At 41.9% G+C, this 17468-nt stretch overlaps 1 protein-coding gene across 1 annotated transcript in view; it reads right to left on the bottom strand.

Moving 5' to 3' along the window:
* cerk (ceramide kinase) overlaps positions 1-17468 on the bottom strand; it is a 46143-nt gene that overhangs the window by 17899 nt on the left and 10776 nt on the right. The window contains exons 2-6 of the mRNA XM_085768981.1: positions 10677-10811; positions 8229-8351; positions 5736-5861; positions 5053-5119; positions 2467-2612 (exon numbers count right to left, since the gene is read on the bottom strand). Coding sequence (XP_085625107.1) covers positions 2467-2612; positions 5053-5119; positions 5736-5861; positions 8229-8351; positions 10677-10811 — 597 coding nt within the window. The remainder of the gene's footprint in view (positions 1-2466; positions 2613-5052; positions 5120-5735; positions 5862-8228; positions 8352-10676; positions 10812-17468) is intronic.

The following is a 17468-nucleotide window of genomic DNA, read 5'->3' as shown; positions in this document are numbered from 1 at the left end:
GAATGCGGAAGTGAGCTTCACTTCTCAGACAACTGCCCCCTTGAGTGTTACACAGCTATTTGAGTCATGAGCTTTTGTAAAAATGACACACACACACACACAAAAATCTATACAATAGAGTCATCACCGTCTAAATCATGGTTGTAATTTAAAACCCTTAAAGGGATAGTTCACCCTAGAATGATATTTCGCTCATTATCTACTCACCCTCATGTTGACTAAGGGCTGGAAGAAGTCTCAGAGTCCTCCGTCCCTTCTCTGAGTTACAGGGGGTCTTAGCGTAGCAGTGCATTTCAAGGCAACGGTTGTAAAGGGACACCAGAGCTCTTCGTAAAAAAACACACACAAAAAAACATCCAAATACCTCCATGATGCTCGTATGTAATGTCCGTCTTGTGCTGAAGCCCCAAATTGCGTAATTGTCCCGAAAAAAATTAAATAAGTCCACATTCCAAGCATGTTTGTAGCATTAGCTCTGTGTCTGTTGTCCGGTCTTCCGCTGCCAGCGCGCATGCGCAACCAGACTGAGACTCGAGTCGGTCTCAGTGCGAACCTTGCGCATGCGCGCTGGCAGCGGAAGACCGGACAACAGACACAGAGCTAATGCTACAAACATGCTTGGAATGTGGACTTATTTAATTTTTTTCGGGACAATTACGCAATTTGGGGCTTCAGCACAAGACGGACATTACATACGAGCATCATGGAGGTATTTGGATGTTTTTTTGTGTGTGTTTTTTTACGAAGAGCTCTGGTGTCCCTTTACAACCGTTGCCTTGAAATGCACTGCTACGCTAAGACCCCCTGTAACTCAGAGAAGGGACGGAGGACTCTGAAACTTCTTCCAGCCCTTAGTCAACATGAGGGTGAGTAGATAATGAGCGAAATATCATTCTAGGGTGAACTATCCCTTTAAAACCCTTTAGTATGTCCCCAGGAGATTTTCAACCCCTTCTGCTATTACCAACAAGCACAGGACAACTTCACACTGCTCTTTGTGCACTGTATTTCTAGCCTCATGAAAATTACAGTGATTTCAAAATGTCACTCAGCACGTTCCCATTTGTGGCACTTGGAATGATTGACCCTCCGCGGGGCCTTAGTGGGACCCCCTGCCCTGTTGCCATAGAGATTCCCTTATGTAACTCAACAATCCAGGACCCACAGGGCTCCAGTTCCTCACAACGGGAATCAATAACAGTTCTGATGAGTGAGACTTTTCTAAAGGACTGACCACTTCGCCGAGTCTTTTCACTCTACTGTGTCATCCGGGGAAAAACTTGGCATCAATCATGCGACACGTATCTTGACATAAGACATTAACACAATAGATGTACAGCACGTGTAGCATACATTTAATGGAGCCCATTAGACGATCAATCAGTGACAGCAGGACTTTTTCAAATTTTCTTTTTTTTTTCTTTTTTCTTCACTATGGAGTCAGCAGTGATTTCCTACATTTCCCACAGGGACTTTGACAACTGTGAGAGACCTGGTGTGAACTCGGCGCATTCAGCCGTGGGTTATGCTGCTGCTGTGTAGGTGGAGAGAGCAACAGCAGTGGTGGAAGTGGAGCCAGAGTTTCTACATTTGAGGAGAAAGTATTAGTTGTGTCCTTTGGGCAAATTATAAAGTGTCATGCAAGCTTTACCTCATAATCCCACACAGTCTGCTGCTGGAAAGAAGTGGTGTCTGATTTCAATCTTGTGTGACTTGTTTCACATCAAGATGCTAAGAGCCATCAGATCAGGTCTTGAAAAGTCCAACTCAGTTACTTAGTCATTACTTTGCATTTACTGAGATGAACTTTGAAATACCAAAGACATCTATGAGTCACTCGTTCTGGAAATGTAATTTCTTGCCAAGAGCTGGATGAGAAGAAGAGTCAAGTATCTATACCACTTTTGCATTTGTCAGTTAAATCTAAGGCTACAGCTAGTTTCCCGCTAGTTTTAGCTTTTAGCTTAGAGGTTAGAGGCCAGATTAGGTGGATGTTCAACACAGGCTGGCTATTTTTTTTTTCTTCTTAGAATTTATGCCAAGCTAACCAGGTTATAGCCTTATATTACTGTAGGGCTAATGGACAAATTCAGTTTTTTGTATGTTTTTTAAAGCAATTTTGGGGGCGTCATGTTTCTTTATTTCTGGAGAATATGATTTTTAGACTGGATTATTGCTCTTGCACCACAGTCTTTTTTTTTTTACAGTCTGTAAACTTGAAACTTAAAATTGCAGCTCCTACAATTTGGATATTGCATTTTGCCATATTGTGACCCTAACCATTATATCCGAATACATTATTTTACTATAATATCAGTCTTTGAAAAGAGAAGTTCAACTATTTTTGGAATATACTTTCTTTCTTTTTATCAAACATTGATGTAAGAAAGTTTAATTGCCACCCGGAGATCATTACCACAAACCGTGGTACTGTATGTTTTATTTGACATTATGAAGAAGGCTCACCTGCAGGGATGATGCCTATGCGCAGAGAACACGGCACCAACTCAGCATCTGATTGGTTCTGGTCCACCCCGTGGTCAGTTTGGGTCCTGGTGACCAAGCCGTGCATGATCTCGCTGAACATCCCGTCTCCACCGACACACACCACCCTGTGCAGATAAATGACACCAGCAGCTTCACAACCTGCATACATGTTCCAGAGAGTTCCTTCCACACTGTGACCTTGACGATAACACAACCGGGCAGCAGCTGCTCTAACTCCGAAAGCCTTCGATAAATAAGAATATCACACTGTGCCACCCTGCATCACAGCTTTTTAAGTCCATCTCGGAAAAACCTCACAGAAATGCCCCTATAAATTTCATGACCTGAAGACTAAAAGCATAATGGGTTCTAAAGCTGCTCTGCTGGACCAAATATTTGATGAACAGAGGCTGGGGTTGACGGGGCACTCTGCAGGAAAAACCTTTCATGCTATTGATGCCCCTTTATGTTCAGATACAAACTGCATTTCGCCTCAAACCCTCCCTTTACTCACAGACCTGAGCCGCAGCATCATGAGCAAGTTGAGTTGAAAACATAAATCCGACTTCTCGTATTTTGTTTCACTGTTCAGTTGTTTAAATGACGCATATATATGGAAATTCTAATAAACCTTTTCTCGGTTATTGCTTTTAGACATTCACTGCTGCTTTTGCTGCAGCTGACCTCTTGATTTTCACTGATCTTCCTCAGTATTGGATAGGCATATTGGATACTGTTTTAGATTGATTTTATTCCTTCTCAAAAAGACCTTTGTGTGACTATAGGGGGCTGTAAATCCTTCGCAATTTCACTCAAGAGCTAAAAAAAAATTGGATATCTGAGACCTTTTGTTCAGATAAATTCACTATATCAGATGTCATTACAGGTCCACACTCTCCAGTTAGTCACATTCTCTCACACTTTGGCTCCTTGTTTTCAAGCATATAAGTCTGAAAGTCTTGGAGTCACAGTTTCACAACAAGCCTCATATTGATTCCTATATGAACTTGCTTCCTACATCTTCACAACATTGCAAAGCACTGCAGATCTTTTCTTTTCACAGATGTGTTGCAACTCTCTTTTCCTATCCGCTACAATTGTCTGGGTCACATATTTCAAATGCATCCTATCTATATATGTACCTATAAGGCACATTGTGGATTTGCTGATGCCCTTATCAGTCTTACACCCTCTGGCATGTTTACACCTGCCAGGAGTTCATCCGGCTCTTTAGCTTAAGTCTCTGCCAAAGCCAAATTACTTTAGAACTTCATTTTGTAACCAGAAGCAGCCCCTTGCCTCCTCATTTGAGCTGCTGCCGTCCGGGCGTAGATATCCCCCCCACCCACACACACTTCATTCTCAAAGAACAGATCGAAATCTTCATTTGTCCCACAAGCCATTAAGCTACTGAACAGCTGATGCACTTGCACTTTACCCATTCCTTCCAGTTATGAGTGATGTCCAGCTGGTCTGGGCAAGAGGGATGACAGTGTCTGTGATTGTTATTGTCGGTACTGCTCCTGTATTAGTTCTGCTCTCTCTCCTACACTGCACCCAACCCAAGGTGTGAAGAAGGTGCCTATTATGTCCATGTGTCTGTGTGTCGAAAAACCAATTTCTTTTTAAAAATTTGCTTACTCTTTATTTTTGTCTTAACCCTCCTGTTGTCCTTCTTGGTCAAATTGACCCAAACTGTTCCCTTCCTCCATCCTCCCTTTCTTTCTCCCTTCCTTCTTTCCACAATCCTTCCTTCCTTCCTTCCCTTCGTCCGTCCTTCTGCTTCCTTCCTTGACCTAATCATTTCCTTTCCTTCATTTTTCTTTCCTTCCTTTTCCCCTTCCTTCTGTCCGTCCTTCCTTCGTTCCCTTCGTCCTTACTTCTTCTTCCTTTCTCTTTTGATCCATCTTTTTTGACCTAATCTGTTCCCTCCCTCCGTTTCCTTCCTTTCTCCATCCCTTCTTTCCACAATCCCTTTTCCCTTCCTTCCTTCCTTCCTTCCTTCTTCCTTCTTTTTTAACCCAATTGACCCAATCTGTTCTTTCCTCCATATATCTTCCCTTTCATTTTTCCCTTCCTTCCTATCTTTCCCTTTGTCCTTCCTTCCTTCTATCCCTTTGTCTTTCCTTCCTTCTTACCCTTCATCCTTCCTTCCTTCTTTCCTTCCTTCCTTTCGTCCTTCCTTCCTTGACTGTTTTTATACTCTCTATGTGCTTTTAATAAGCACTTTGTAACTGGGAGAAGTGCATTATCATCGAAGTAGATCTTCCAGACTTGACTATGAGGCGGAAGAAGAGGAAGCAGAAAGTGTTACAACAATGTGATGTGTGACCCCTCCTTTAAAACCACATGTTTACAAATGTATATCTGCCAAGAGTAAGGAGATGTTCATGGCAAGATAGCAACCTCATTCAAACTTCTATGGGTGTTAACGGATACACAGCTCACGGCCAACTGTCTCAGTGTCTTTTATTACAATCTAAACAAGTCAAGTCAACTCAATGTCACAGTGAAGAACCGGTGTTGAAAGTCTGAGAGCAGCAGCCGCCTATCTTGAGTACTCACCCGTCATATTTATCTAGATTGGCCTCTGTTTTCAAGTGGTCCCTGGCATGATTGGCACGCTCTGTAACTATAGAAACAAATCAAATGGCAAGTGTTAGTACAATTTTATTGAAAGGGAATGCACAGACAGAAATGACGAGACGTTTTGTGAGTTGTCTGGTACCACAGGCACGCTGTTACTGGCATTTTAAAATGACAAGGAAAAGTGCTGCACTTTTGAAGCGTTCACTGGAAGCCGTTGTGCAGATTAATATGCTCAGAAAAAAAGCAAAGGCACCGTGGCACAAAACAATGTTATTCAGCCGTTGTATATTAGCCTGCAAAATGAGCCCTGGGCCTACAAAAACAAAAACAATATTTCAACAGTAAATCTGTTTACCCGGCATATACTGTAAAGTGAATAGTATTCACTCTGATGGACCATCAATACCCAAGACTATGTGTAGCTGCAGCAAACACTTACTGAATAATAGATGTGTTTGGATAGCCAAGCTTATCAACAATCGCAGCTTCAGTTCAGGTGCTTCAGTGATTAATGACACTATGAGGCAAATCATATCCTTGTAAGTGTGTTTGGTCCCTGTGAGCGGCGGTGGTGGCCGCTGAGATTTAAATGGTGACCGCCGCCGGAAGTCATTTTTTATTCCAATGCTGAGGAACGTAACGTAGGAACAGAAACCCACCAATCACATCCGTGGAGATGGAGGCGCGGCGAAACAGTGGAGCCACCTTCTGCTCGTAAATACGCTTCCCACGCCGCTTTCCGCCGTAGGGATTGATGTACACCAGAAGGCTCTTCGGTCGGTTGGCTGCAAAGTGAAGCACGGGTATGAGATAGTCATTAGAAAAGATCAGTGTTTACTTTTTTTTTTTTTAAACAAATGTGTAGCTGACAGCAGCTTGATGAAGTTTTTATTAAGCAGAGACCTTTCTCAAAATGCTTCGTCAAACTGACTGGTCCCCAAAACACGCTGCTCAAGATATAAATGGTGTGTCCACTGACTATGGGAGGAGTGTGGGGCAATTCAGTGGTGCTGCATCATTCGGTGATAAACCTACAAAGTGCGGCAACGGAGAATAGTAAATGACTTGTTTATGGCTGTCGTGGACGACTGCGTTTAGGACAACAAACCTAGATGGTTTAGAACCAAGCAGCGGCTCAAATTGAAAACAAATGGATTGGGATCGAGTGCTAAATGAGCACAAAGAAACATAGGGTGATACTGTTTGGCAATAAGACAAAAGTTCCATTAGATTACATAAATGGATTGCCAACGGGTGATGTAAGGTGGACTGCGGAGGACGCGAACACTGTTGAACAAACTAAGGCTTCATCTTCACAATGAATGTAGTTAATTTCCTTGAATTGATTCATCTTTCCGGACGAAATGAGGCCAAGTACACAATTTCAAATGGGCTGAACCCGTCTTACACTCTTATTTCCACACAGTAAATCCTTTAGAACCCAATAATACAATCACTTTGCAATCATTTTATGAGCCCTGGAGTGCAAAACACTGTATTTTGCAATCCAACTAGGTCAGAAATGTAATAAAGCTTAATATGTTCTGACGGATGGTGTAATAACACTTTTATGGTAATGTTACATGTCACTACATCATTGGAAATCATAATCTTCCTTAACTACACAGTTAGATTGATCATTTCATTTCCAAATAGATGAAGTAAAATTTTGATGTTGATGATTATAGCTGATGTGTTGTTTTATATTCTGTGTGTTTTTGGAAAAAGAAAAAAAAAAAGAAAGCCCGCTAACATGAAGGGGACTGTTGTGTAGATTCCTTAGAATACATCTGGACAGTCTGCCAAACACAAGCACTAATGCAGATATGATATCCTCTTCTACCCCCCCCCCACGAGCTGGCCAGAGATATTTTTATATGACACTACACTCTTTTACTGCTTGTGATACCACTATTTATATGTTTTATCGCGCTGCTGTTGCTGGCTGCACTCTATCTGTCTGTGCCTTTGAGGGACTGTCTAGAAGAGAAATGCAGGAGGTCACATATTGTAGCTTTGCCTTTGGCCTCTCCGGAGCCTCAGAGGGCGTGAGATGCTGCTGCAAAGAATGAATGAAAAAGTTTTTTTTTATTTTTTTTTTTATGAACAATAATAAACACTTTCTTCATGAGAGCAGCTCATTTTGTTTGCCTTGAAAAAATAACTTCATTAAAGATTGTAAATGGAATCAAGATGGCAGCTGTGGAAAATACCTACATGGATATACTCAAATAAAACACACATTTGTAGTACTTGTACTCTACTTTAATCCAATAATATGATATGTAAGATTTTCTGCATACGTAATGAGTTGAAGCCAATATGACTATTTGGAAGAGCTGTGGAAGCTTGTTGAAACTGTTACTTCTACTCTTTTATACCACATGAAACAATGTTCTAAACTTTGTTTATACCGTTTTTTTGTGCTATTATGTGTGCACTACACTTAAAGTGCCATCATTTTCCCATAGCCTCATTTTAAAATGGGGCCTTTCGGGTGTGATGGGAGGCAGCGTGATGAAGAAAGTTTCTGGTAAAGATGGTAAATGATGAGGGAGGTGAGGGAGCAGTTTACTTTGGGAACAAGAGTGACTTATGATACATACTGCACAGTTAGTTTCTCTGCAGTGGAGTGGTCCAAAAACAAAGACTAAAGGAAAAACATTGCATCCTACAGCTGCTGCCAAGTGTTGAAATTACTTGAGAGGTCAAAAAGCCCGATTCTCACAGAACACCCTGTGCTACGGTGCTCAAAGCGTAAAGTACTGTACCGCTCGGTACAGCACCTTCTCAGCCTGACAGACAAATTACAGCAGTAGCAGCTTCTAAGTCTAATTGTTCCCCATGATTCTGATACTCCCACAATTTCACAATAGATGATACTGTGTGATACAATCTAATAAGTACATAGAAATATTTTCTTTACCAAGACGAACCAATCTGTTGATGAATGTACATTTCCTACAATTACATTTGCCCTTTGGTTGTTGTGTCATGCAGATTGATGGCTGTGTGCACTCGAGCCAGACTCCTACTGTGGTGCGTGGCACTTTTATGGTGCTTAGTCAATAAACTGAGCCTGACTACGCTCTGATTAAGCCAAAAGTGCATCATCACATCTTTTTTAACGAACATCACCGAACAGTACATACTGAGTAGTGACAGCTGCTCATTGATGACTTGGATCCACTGCTCACAGAGCACCTGGTTGGCGCAGTGGAAGGTGACGTCGCTGCACCGCCAGTGGTGCTGCCTCGTCCTCCTCACATATGAAACTGCAGAGAAGAATAGAAACAAAAAATGAAAATAAAAAAAAAGAAACAGACATACTGTACTGTTAGGTCACGTCTGCTGACATGGCAGTTTTAATGTTGTACTCTGAAGCGATACGTCATGGTGTGGAGGAGTGTCAGTGGAAGAATGATGCTATCTTCACAAGAAGGGAATTCCTAATCTGATTTTAGGAAATACCGTCACAAGTGTTACATAAAACCTCTCATAGTTTTACCATTCATATCACATGATCTAAAAATACTTCCCCAGACATGATCATCCATCATGATGTCTGACTTGATGAGTTATGTCAGCAAAGAGACATCATATTTTGTTCATTCACACTTCTGGTACTGACTACATTCAGCACTTATTCATAAGTTTATTTACAGGAACCAAGATCTCCCTGTCACTTTTCAAAACTTCTTTACCTTCACTCATAATGTACATTCTCACCGCGCTAGACACGGTAATAATCTTACTTTATTTACCCTTCACCCGCACATCACACCATCAGTTTAATATGACTTGTGTTTTGGAGTGGACTTTACCTCCTTCACTAAGATCCATTTCTTCTCATCCACTTTTTAAAAAGCAGCTAAAAATACATCTCAACTTCTCTTGAATTTCCCGCTCTCTCCATATCCCACATCCTTACTCTGTCTTTTTGTGATTTCAATTAATGAATTTTTTGTACCTTATTTCTATTGTCTCTATTTGTTACTAATCACTTTGCTCTTTATCTCTCCATTTTTTCACATTTTTGTTCATTTTGCTCATTTAACGTTGATTATGTATGCACTTTATCTTCTTTTTTTTCTCTATGTTTGTTAGCCATAGAAATTTGTCTTGTTGTAATTTGTTATAGGGGTGGAACTTATGTACAAGCCAATCGGCTTTGTTCCCTCCGTGCACCATTGAATTTAAATGTGTGCTAAATAAATAAACTAAACTAAACTCTACCTGACTTTCCCACAGCAAAGACTTGCGACTGGGAATGAGTCCTGTCTTTATCTGGAGCAGCCAGGTCAATCTGATAATGTGAACAAGAGTCATATCAATGAATGAAGGGAAATGAAGGAGAAGTCGTTTTAGTAAAACAGGGGCCTCCGCAGATAGTCAGACAAAAAGTAAGAGATGGATTCACATAATATCCTGCTTGGGAACATTACTGAAATATTTACATTAAGGACTGAAAATTCACCCGCTAAGCACTTTGACAGCAGATTCACTCACTAAGCATTTCAAAGTCAAATTATCAAACTAAGCATTTTTTTTCATCAGATAGAAAAGTTAACTTTTCAGGCAGGCTCTTCAGTCGCAATCACTTCCAGCACCTCGAACGCGCAGCAGCGGGGTAGGCAGGCAGAGAGAGACGTTGAGAGTGGGAGTAAAAACCGTCCTTTAGTCAGTTACATAATCAGGATGTAAGTGATGGGACGTGTCTTTGAAGCCAAGTTTCCACAGACTGTGGGAATGCAGCGGTGTCAGACTCGACACAGTCTGATGCCAGTGAAAGCTCACATTAGCGAGGTCATTTATAACATTTGGCTGCGATAAATAATGTAAATCCGATCTTGTTTGGATATAATCTAATGGCTCAAAATCAAGAATTAGCTCACAAGTCAGTGGCACGCTGCCATCTTAGGCCCAGTCGGCTAAGCTGTGAGGGGCTCTCTTGTTAATGCATTACTTTCAGACTGTGGAGCTGTCTACGGGCTTATTTCCAGTGTCAGATCACTTGTGATTGGTGGGGCTGAACACAAGCTCTTGGCACACTTACCCAAAATGTAAGTGTGATGTGGCTTTAACCTACTGCAAATAAAACGAAAGTGACAGTGATGAAAACTGGCTCGAGGCGATGTTGTTGGAAGGAACAAAAGATGCTGCGTCTATTTTTTAAAGGGCCACTTCAGAGATTAAGCTTCCGCACCTCCACAAAAGATGGAGAAGGATGGAGAAAAGATCAGTCCAAATCAGTGCGAGGCGAGAGAAGGCAAATATAGTCTGTCCTTCAGTCAACCCCTCTCTAGAATGCTATATTTTTACCTTTCCCATGATGCAACTTGTCATTTTGTCACACTCGAAAAAGCTACACCAGATACACAGAAGACATTAAAAAAAACGGGCTAAGCTGTTCCCTGTTACAAGTCAGCAGAATGAGTGGAATGTCACCTTAAAAGCCAAATCATGGTTTCCACATGTCTTCGAACAGACATTGATGCTCTTTTGTGTATTGTCTTTGGTTGAACAATATGACAAAGACCGAAAACATGAATGATGAATTAGCCTCAAGGATGCGCAGCATATCTCTGCAACTTTCATACCTGTGAATGCATGGGGATACAGCTGGGAGCGCTGCTTTGCTTTTCTCCGACTTCTCGTCTTGGGGTCGTCCGCATCATCTTCTTCACTCTTGTAGACGGCCACTATTTCACACACCTGAACGGCATGACTGTGAGCTGAGGAGATTCAAAAATGAATGAATAATTATTTTTAAAAAAGTCTGCATAATGAGCACAAAACATATCACTTTTGTGAAGATTAAAGCTGCTGCAATCAGTGGATTTTGTATTAACAGTGATGAATCTGTAATGTCAAAGACGTTGCACATAAGGAATGCACCTAACCCTTCAGCTCCGAACATGGCTCAGATCATTGTTTCAGTGACATTGTTTTGGTTCAGCACCGCTTTCATCAGACTTATTGGAAGTCTGTCAGTGACTGCACAAACAATTAGAAGAATGGGAGGAATAACACGGTCATATCCCGAGAGAGCCGGGGAGTCGGCTCTCTCTCTGTCCTTCTTTCCCACGGAAACGAGATTCAGGCTGCTTTGACTTTAGGATGAAAGACTTTGGCAACGTTTGAATGGTTTGTTCATTAACACAATTTGTCAAGTATAGTGTGAGAGCGGGTCAGCCGCCTAAAAGAGCTGCTAAGTGACATCAAAGAATTTAATAGGTATTAATTTACCGTGTTTGAAAAGCAGAGATGTGGAACATAAGGGGGGATTGTTGGGAAATGGTTTCTTTTCACATTCATCCTCTAAAGCGATGACAAGCTGGTTTTATGATGATACAGAGTGACCACAGAAAATACAGATGAAGGGAATTAAAATGATTAAAAAAGACCTTAAAGCCAGAAGATGTGGACTGTAAAAAAGGTCCGACTCAGTTATAGGAGGCTGAAGCCAAAAATATTCTGTACTACTACTCACAGTATAGCCTTCTCTTGTAAATAGTTTCTATATTAAATTCAGAAGTTCTGAGCAGTCAAGCACAACAGATGGCTGTGCTGCTACCGGAGCAAATTCACATGTGCACTTTGGTACTCCGAAAGGACAATATTACTTGCAACAAGTTAAACTGACCTCTTCAACTGCATCACATACAGGCATTCCAGTCACTCCAACAAATTTATTCAGCTGATATGGTGGAATGAATAGAGGTGGGTGTGGGGGGGTGCATGACATATTATTTCTCTCCTGGGAGTCTGAGGGAATAGGATTTCATTTCTTTCTCAAATAAAGATGATGCGCCATGCAGGCATGAATAACTTTATGGCCATCGATATTCACACTTTGACAAATAGGAAGAAGAGTTATGGCCATATGGGTAATGGCTTTATTTCAGAAAAAAAAAGAGGTTGCATTCCAACAATGTGAAAAATGGCACCTAGCGCTCTGCCAAAGTGATTGTTGGTGTTGAATTAAAATATATTAAAGATTACTGCACGTTAGTGTGGCTTAAACGTTCAATCTATTTTTCTAAACTGCTTATTCTGGTCAGGGTCACTAGTGAGTGGGGGCCTGACAATACTTGATCATTGGTCATTGATCATTGGCCCATCTATCACATGTTGACCGCTCCATGCATTTTTAATGTGGAGTCACGGTTACCTGAACACACACACATGGACTGAGGGAAATATACAAAGAGATAAAACTGAATTCCAGATTACCACACACCTTATTTTCTACATCACAAGTTTAGGATAAGAAACCAGATGTTGTGGTTTACTAAGTAGTGGAGCACATTAATGAAAAATCGTTCACTTTGTGGTACAAGCGCCAAATTTGGTACACAAGTGCTTTTGGACCTACTATCTCATAAAAGTACGTTGCCCACTTGAACAAACAAAGTGGCCACCATTTTTCAAGATGGCCGCCATTCGAAGTGGTTTGAAACAGCGTTTGAACTATATTTTGATTGAATAGTCCTATTCTGATGGTTTATACATTGAAATATGTGTTTTTGCACATGAGAAATACAACTCTGCATTTAGAAAATCAAAATTATTGAATATTATGATGATACAATGCGAATTAAATGAAAAAAACACTCACAAACTAGGGGCCCTAATTTCTTGGCGCAACTCAGGGTGGCGCAGCGAAGCGAGCCCTGACGCAGCTGGCGAAGTGGTATTATCGTCCAGTGCAACAAGGTGCGCAGCGGATTCGGTAAATTGGCAGACTGCTGTGCGCTGAGATGGGAGTGGTCGCGCAGCAGGGGGAGGTGTCGACAGATTCGCCGTGGCGCAGTGACAATTTGTTGCCGATAGACCGCGCGGAGAGTGCGCTGAAAGCTCGCCAGCTCCAACCTGGTCTAATCTCAGCGCAAGGCGAAGCGCAGCCAGCGCAGTGGCAATTTGACTGCCCAGCGCGCAGTGCAGACACGTCACCAAGACCCCACAGGCAGATTTCCACACTTCCAGGCACATTTAAATGCAATTAACAATAATAATAATAATAATCATCATCACAATAACCCCTATTTATTGTATCTGAATCAGCACATACACCTATATCTATATCAGGGGTCTCAAACTCCCGGCCCGGGGGCCACATCCGGCCCGCGGCCCCCCTACATCTGGCCCGCGTCTTGACGTGAAAAGTAGGAAAGGCTGTCAAAGTTAATGCCTTAATGCAAAATGCTTTTAACGGCCCTATTTTTTTTAATACGCAATTAATGCGCTAACCTCGGGCCGCTCATTGTTGGGGGAAACAGAGAAGCTGCTTCTCCAGACGTGATCACAGGTAGGCTGTGTGTGCGTGTCTGTGTGTGCAGTGCTTTAAGTGGGAAAAAATAAGTGCCGGTACTCCCCTTTTCAGCTGTTGGCTGGTAAATTAGGCGGTGGGCGGTCGATACCAGCACATCATTAAGTGACAGGCTACTTTACATTCAAATATGATGTTGATTAAAAAAAGAAAAACGTTCAATTGAACTTTCCAGAAAGATTTTTAAAAAGTATTTTCTTGTTAAAATCCATCTGTGAATAATGTATGACGACAAATGAATCAGTATTTGTTATTTTAAGTTTACCCACTTCATAAAGTATCTCTATCCTTCCCTAATTGCTGTCCTAAATTATTGCCAAATTAAAATTTTCACTAAAATCAAGAAGTTTTTGTGATTTGTGGCCAAATAAACAGCCTCCACAGACAGCTGTCATTGTTCTAACAAGCTGACAGCAACAGTTTCACAGTGTTTCTCAGTAAGAGCTTTCATTTTACTCTGCTCTTGTTAACGAGTAGTGTTAAGCATTTTGGGAAATATGACTCACATTTAAGCATGTTGAATACAGTAAGTGGAAGGCTACTTATTGGTAGGCTACCACTGGAAAGTCATGTAAATGGCTTTACACTGTAACTCACGAAGGTTTTAGTCGCTCCACATTCACATCTCGTCTGGACACATGGAGTTATACTATGACGAGGCAGCGGCGTGCGCTCCGTACGTGCATGTGAGAGAGTCATGGATGAGAGAGCGCACAGCGCGGCAGCCCCGCCCCTCAGTTAGAGACAGAGGAGCACAGAGAACAGGGCAACAGAACCGTGGCGCTCAGGGTGAAAGAGGCATCACTATCACAAATCGGTCAGAGAGAATGAGAACAGGACAGAGTATGTCCAGACTCCCGGTACTCCCCGGTACGCCGTAAAAAGTCCCGGTACGCCGGGGGTTAAAATCTAGAAGTGCCGGTACTCCGTACCGGTGAGTACCGGCCCACTTAAAGCACTGTGTGTGTGTGAGTTACTACGGTTAGCGCGACGCCCCCGTCCTCCGGATATTTCTGCAGCTGGATTCACATGATCCGGTCTGAGACATGAAACTCATGGACTGAGGAGTCGTCCTGCTGCTCTGCACGTCACACCGACGGTCGTATTTGTACTGTGAGGAGTCGCTCTGCTCCGTGGTCCCGGTGTCTCATACACAAACAGTGATAATCCACTGCAACATGTTGCTGTTGCTGCCGTGGTTGTGGTTGTGCGCGACGTAGAGCTGCCGCTTCGACTAGCGAGTTTTTTTTTTTCCCCCCAATCTCCCGTTCATTCAGCCTGGTGAGGGAGGGAGGGAGGGAGGGGTGGAGGGGGGTGGTGTGTGTGTGTGTGTGTGTGTGGGGGGGGGGGGGGGGCGGAGGGTCTTATGATGCAGAAAACTTGCATATGTTTTTTCTCCTCATGTTCCTACACTAGAGAACTTGTTCTTCTTGTCACCAAACGAGGCTGCTCTCTCTCTCTGACAGCTGATAATACCAAATAGGCTACCATGAAAATGGTATTTGGAAAGCATGGAAAGCATAAGAAACGTCCAGATCTGGATGTTTCTTATGCTTTCCATTCATCTTGCTGGTATTTCAAGCAAAAAAGAAAAATACTATGTGATTAACTGGACATTTAAGGATTACAAATTTTAATCGTTTGACAGCCCTAATTATCGTACAATATTTGAAAATAGACCCCGTTTTCAGAAATATTTGTGATTTTTTTTTTATATTCGTCTTGAAAACTTTAGTGGCCCTCCACTGAGATGACGGTGCCAGCAGTGGCCCCCAGCTCATTTGAGTTTGAGACCCCTGCTCTATGCCATTTGCGCCGGTGGGAGGGAAGTAGGCGGGATGCGCTCCGCTGCGTTTCGAAGGAAAATCGCAATCTGCTCCTGACCACTCCCCGTTGGCGAAGCGAAGGCGAGGCGCAGGCCTGATCCGCTGCACCTGCACCTAGTTCACGAAAGTAGAGCCCAAAGACATTAGTTTCACTTAAAGCTTTTGGACCTGTAAGCTACTTGTAGGGGAGGCCACGTAGAGGCTGTCTTTGTCTCCCCCATTTTTTTTTTTTTTTTTTTGTATAGGCTATTTTTTTTTTTTTTTTTTTAATTTTTAGATAACGGTATAAAAACACAGAAAAGGTGTCAAAGCATAGCTTTTGTATCTGTCTGACAGAGGCAACACTTGCTCCAGTCAGTTTTAGTAGCACAACTCAATGGATTATCGGCAGACATCTTATACAGTTGAAGGTCGAGGGATTATCCTTTTACCACCCAAACATACAAAATATCATAGCACATTGGAATATGGGATACAACTAGGTTCAAGTATCTGGTGCCCTACACCTAGCCCGATCGTTCATCCAGTGCCATAAATCCCGTGCGATCTGTACACCATCCAGGTAACTAAAGCCCCGTTACCCTTGGCTCGGCTATCCTGCGCTGGCACATCCTGGCAATTCAGGTGCGGCTATCTAACTACAATACTACAACTAACTAAACTTCTAGTTGAGTCTATACAGGGGCTTATTAGATAGCATTTGGGACACTAAAGTATACTACAACTACAGTGAGTACACCACTACAACAGTTAGTAAACTACAACTACAGTTAGTACACTACAAGCTGACACTGAACCCCATGCTGAGTCTCACAGCAGTGATGTCACCAGTGTGCCCTGGTTGTGCTTTGACATCACTCTTATAAAAAATTACTAACCAATAAATGTTGACCACAGAATTTTAATGAATTATCATTTATATTGCTAAATTAGTACTTTTATTTCAGTAAAGAACGCTTGTGTTGCTGTATGTGTGTGTGTGTGTGTGGTGAGTGACAGTCAAAAGTTTGGACACATTTTCACAAATGATTCACACAAAAAACACATCCCTCAGAATTCTGCAGATTTTCACTTAAGATCATTGCAGAAAACTGAAGAAAAAACGCGAAAACGCTACTTTTTAGTCATTTAATAGCCATTATCTTGAAAATTGGTGGCCATATTGGAATTCAATTGACACCATCGAGTTATTCCAGTCATAATACATTCATTTTGATGCTTGGATCATTAACATTCTTCTGTTAATTCAAGTTCTACCTCGAAAACCTTTTTTTGGCGTTTGACGAGGCGGCCATCTTGAAAACTGGCGGCCCTCTTGGATTTTCAGCTGGGCAACGTACTTTTATTAGAAGGTATGTCCTGGACATCATTTGTACCAAATTTGGTGCTTGTACCATGAAGTGAACGATTCGGCTCAAAAATGGACTTAAGCAGCCCCACTAAAGCAGCCAACCTGTGCTGTGAAGGTGTTTACTGACCATCACCAGCGCACACAGCACTGTCCAATGTTTAAAATCAAGCTGCAGCACCTGCAACTCTGAAAGAGTGTGTAACCGATTCCTGAATGTAGTATTGGCGAGCAAGCTGTGCAGACTCAACATGTGACAAAAACAATTTAAACACTACCAGGAAGCACATTCCTCTACTTTAGGTAACCCTAGGGCCTGGGCCAGGCTTACTGACTGAAAGCAGAGAGAACAAACAGATGAAACTACTGGTACATGACAGTAAAACCCCCTAGCTTCATGAGAAAGCAGTAAAACTGGGATTAATATCTGTAACAAAGTAATATCATGTGCTACTAAGTAATGCATTACTTTCCAACAACATTCATTAAGAATAAAATGCCCCTGTGCTAAAATTTTACTGCTTACTTAGTCTGGTGCGTTTCTCAAAGTCAGGAATCACGATCAATATAAATAAATAGCTACAATGTAGCATTACTGACCACACCAATGAGTCAGTTGCTGGCCTAATAATAATGTATATTAGGCCAGTAATAACAATGTATAGACCCCATTACTCAACAGTTCATAATAATAAAACACAGTTTGTTCATTCAAAGAGTGTACATGCTGGTTGTGTATGTTTGCTTTGTTTGTTAGCACACTTTAGATAAATATAATGTTACTTTCCTGATATGACTGAGTCAGTTAGCTGGCTTAGTAATGTGCAGTGCCTTAGTACTGTACATTACACTTCACTCTTCATGAGCAGTAAAACATAATGTCAAA

This window comes from Trachurus japonicus, chromosome 23 (assembly GCF_045865225.1).
Source record: "Trachurus japonicus isolate A0001 chromosome 23, Traja_1.0".
In the NCBI taxonomy this organism is placed as follows: Eukaryota; Metazoa; Chordata; class Actinopteri; order Carangiformes; family Carangidae; genus Trachurus; species Trachurus japonicus.
This window is presented reverse-complemented; position numbering and strand designations above follow the sequence as displayed.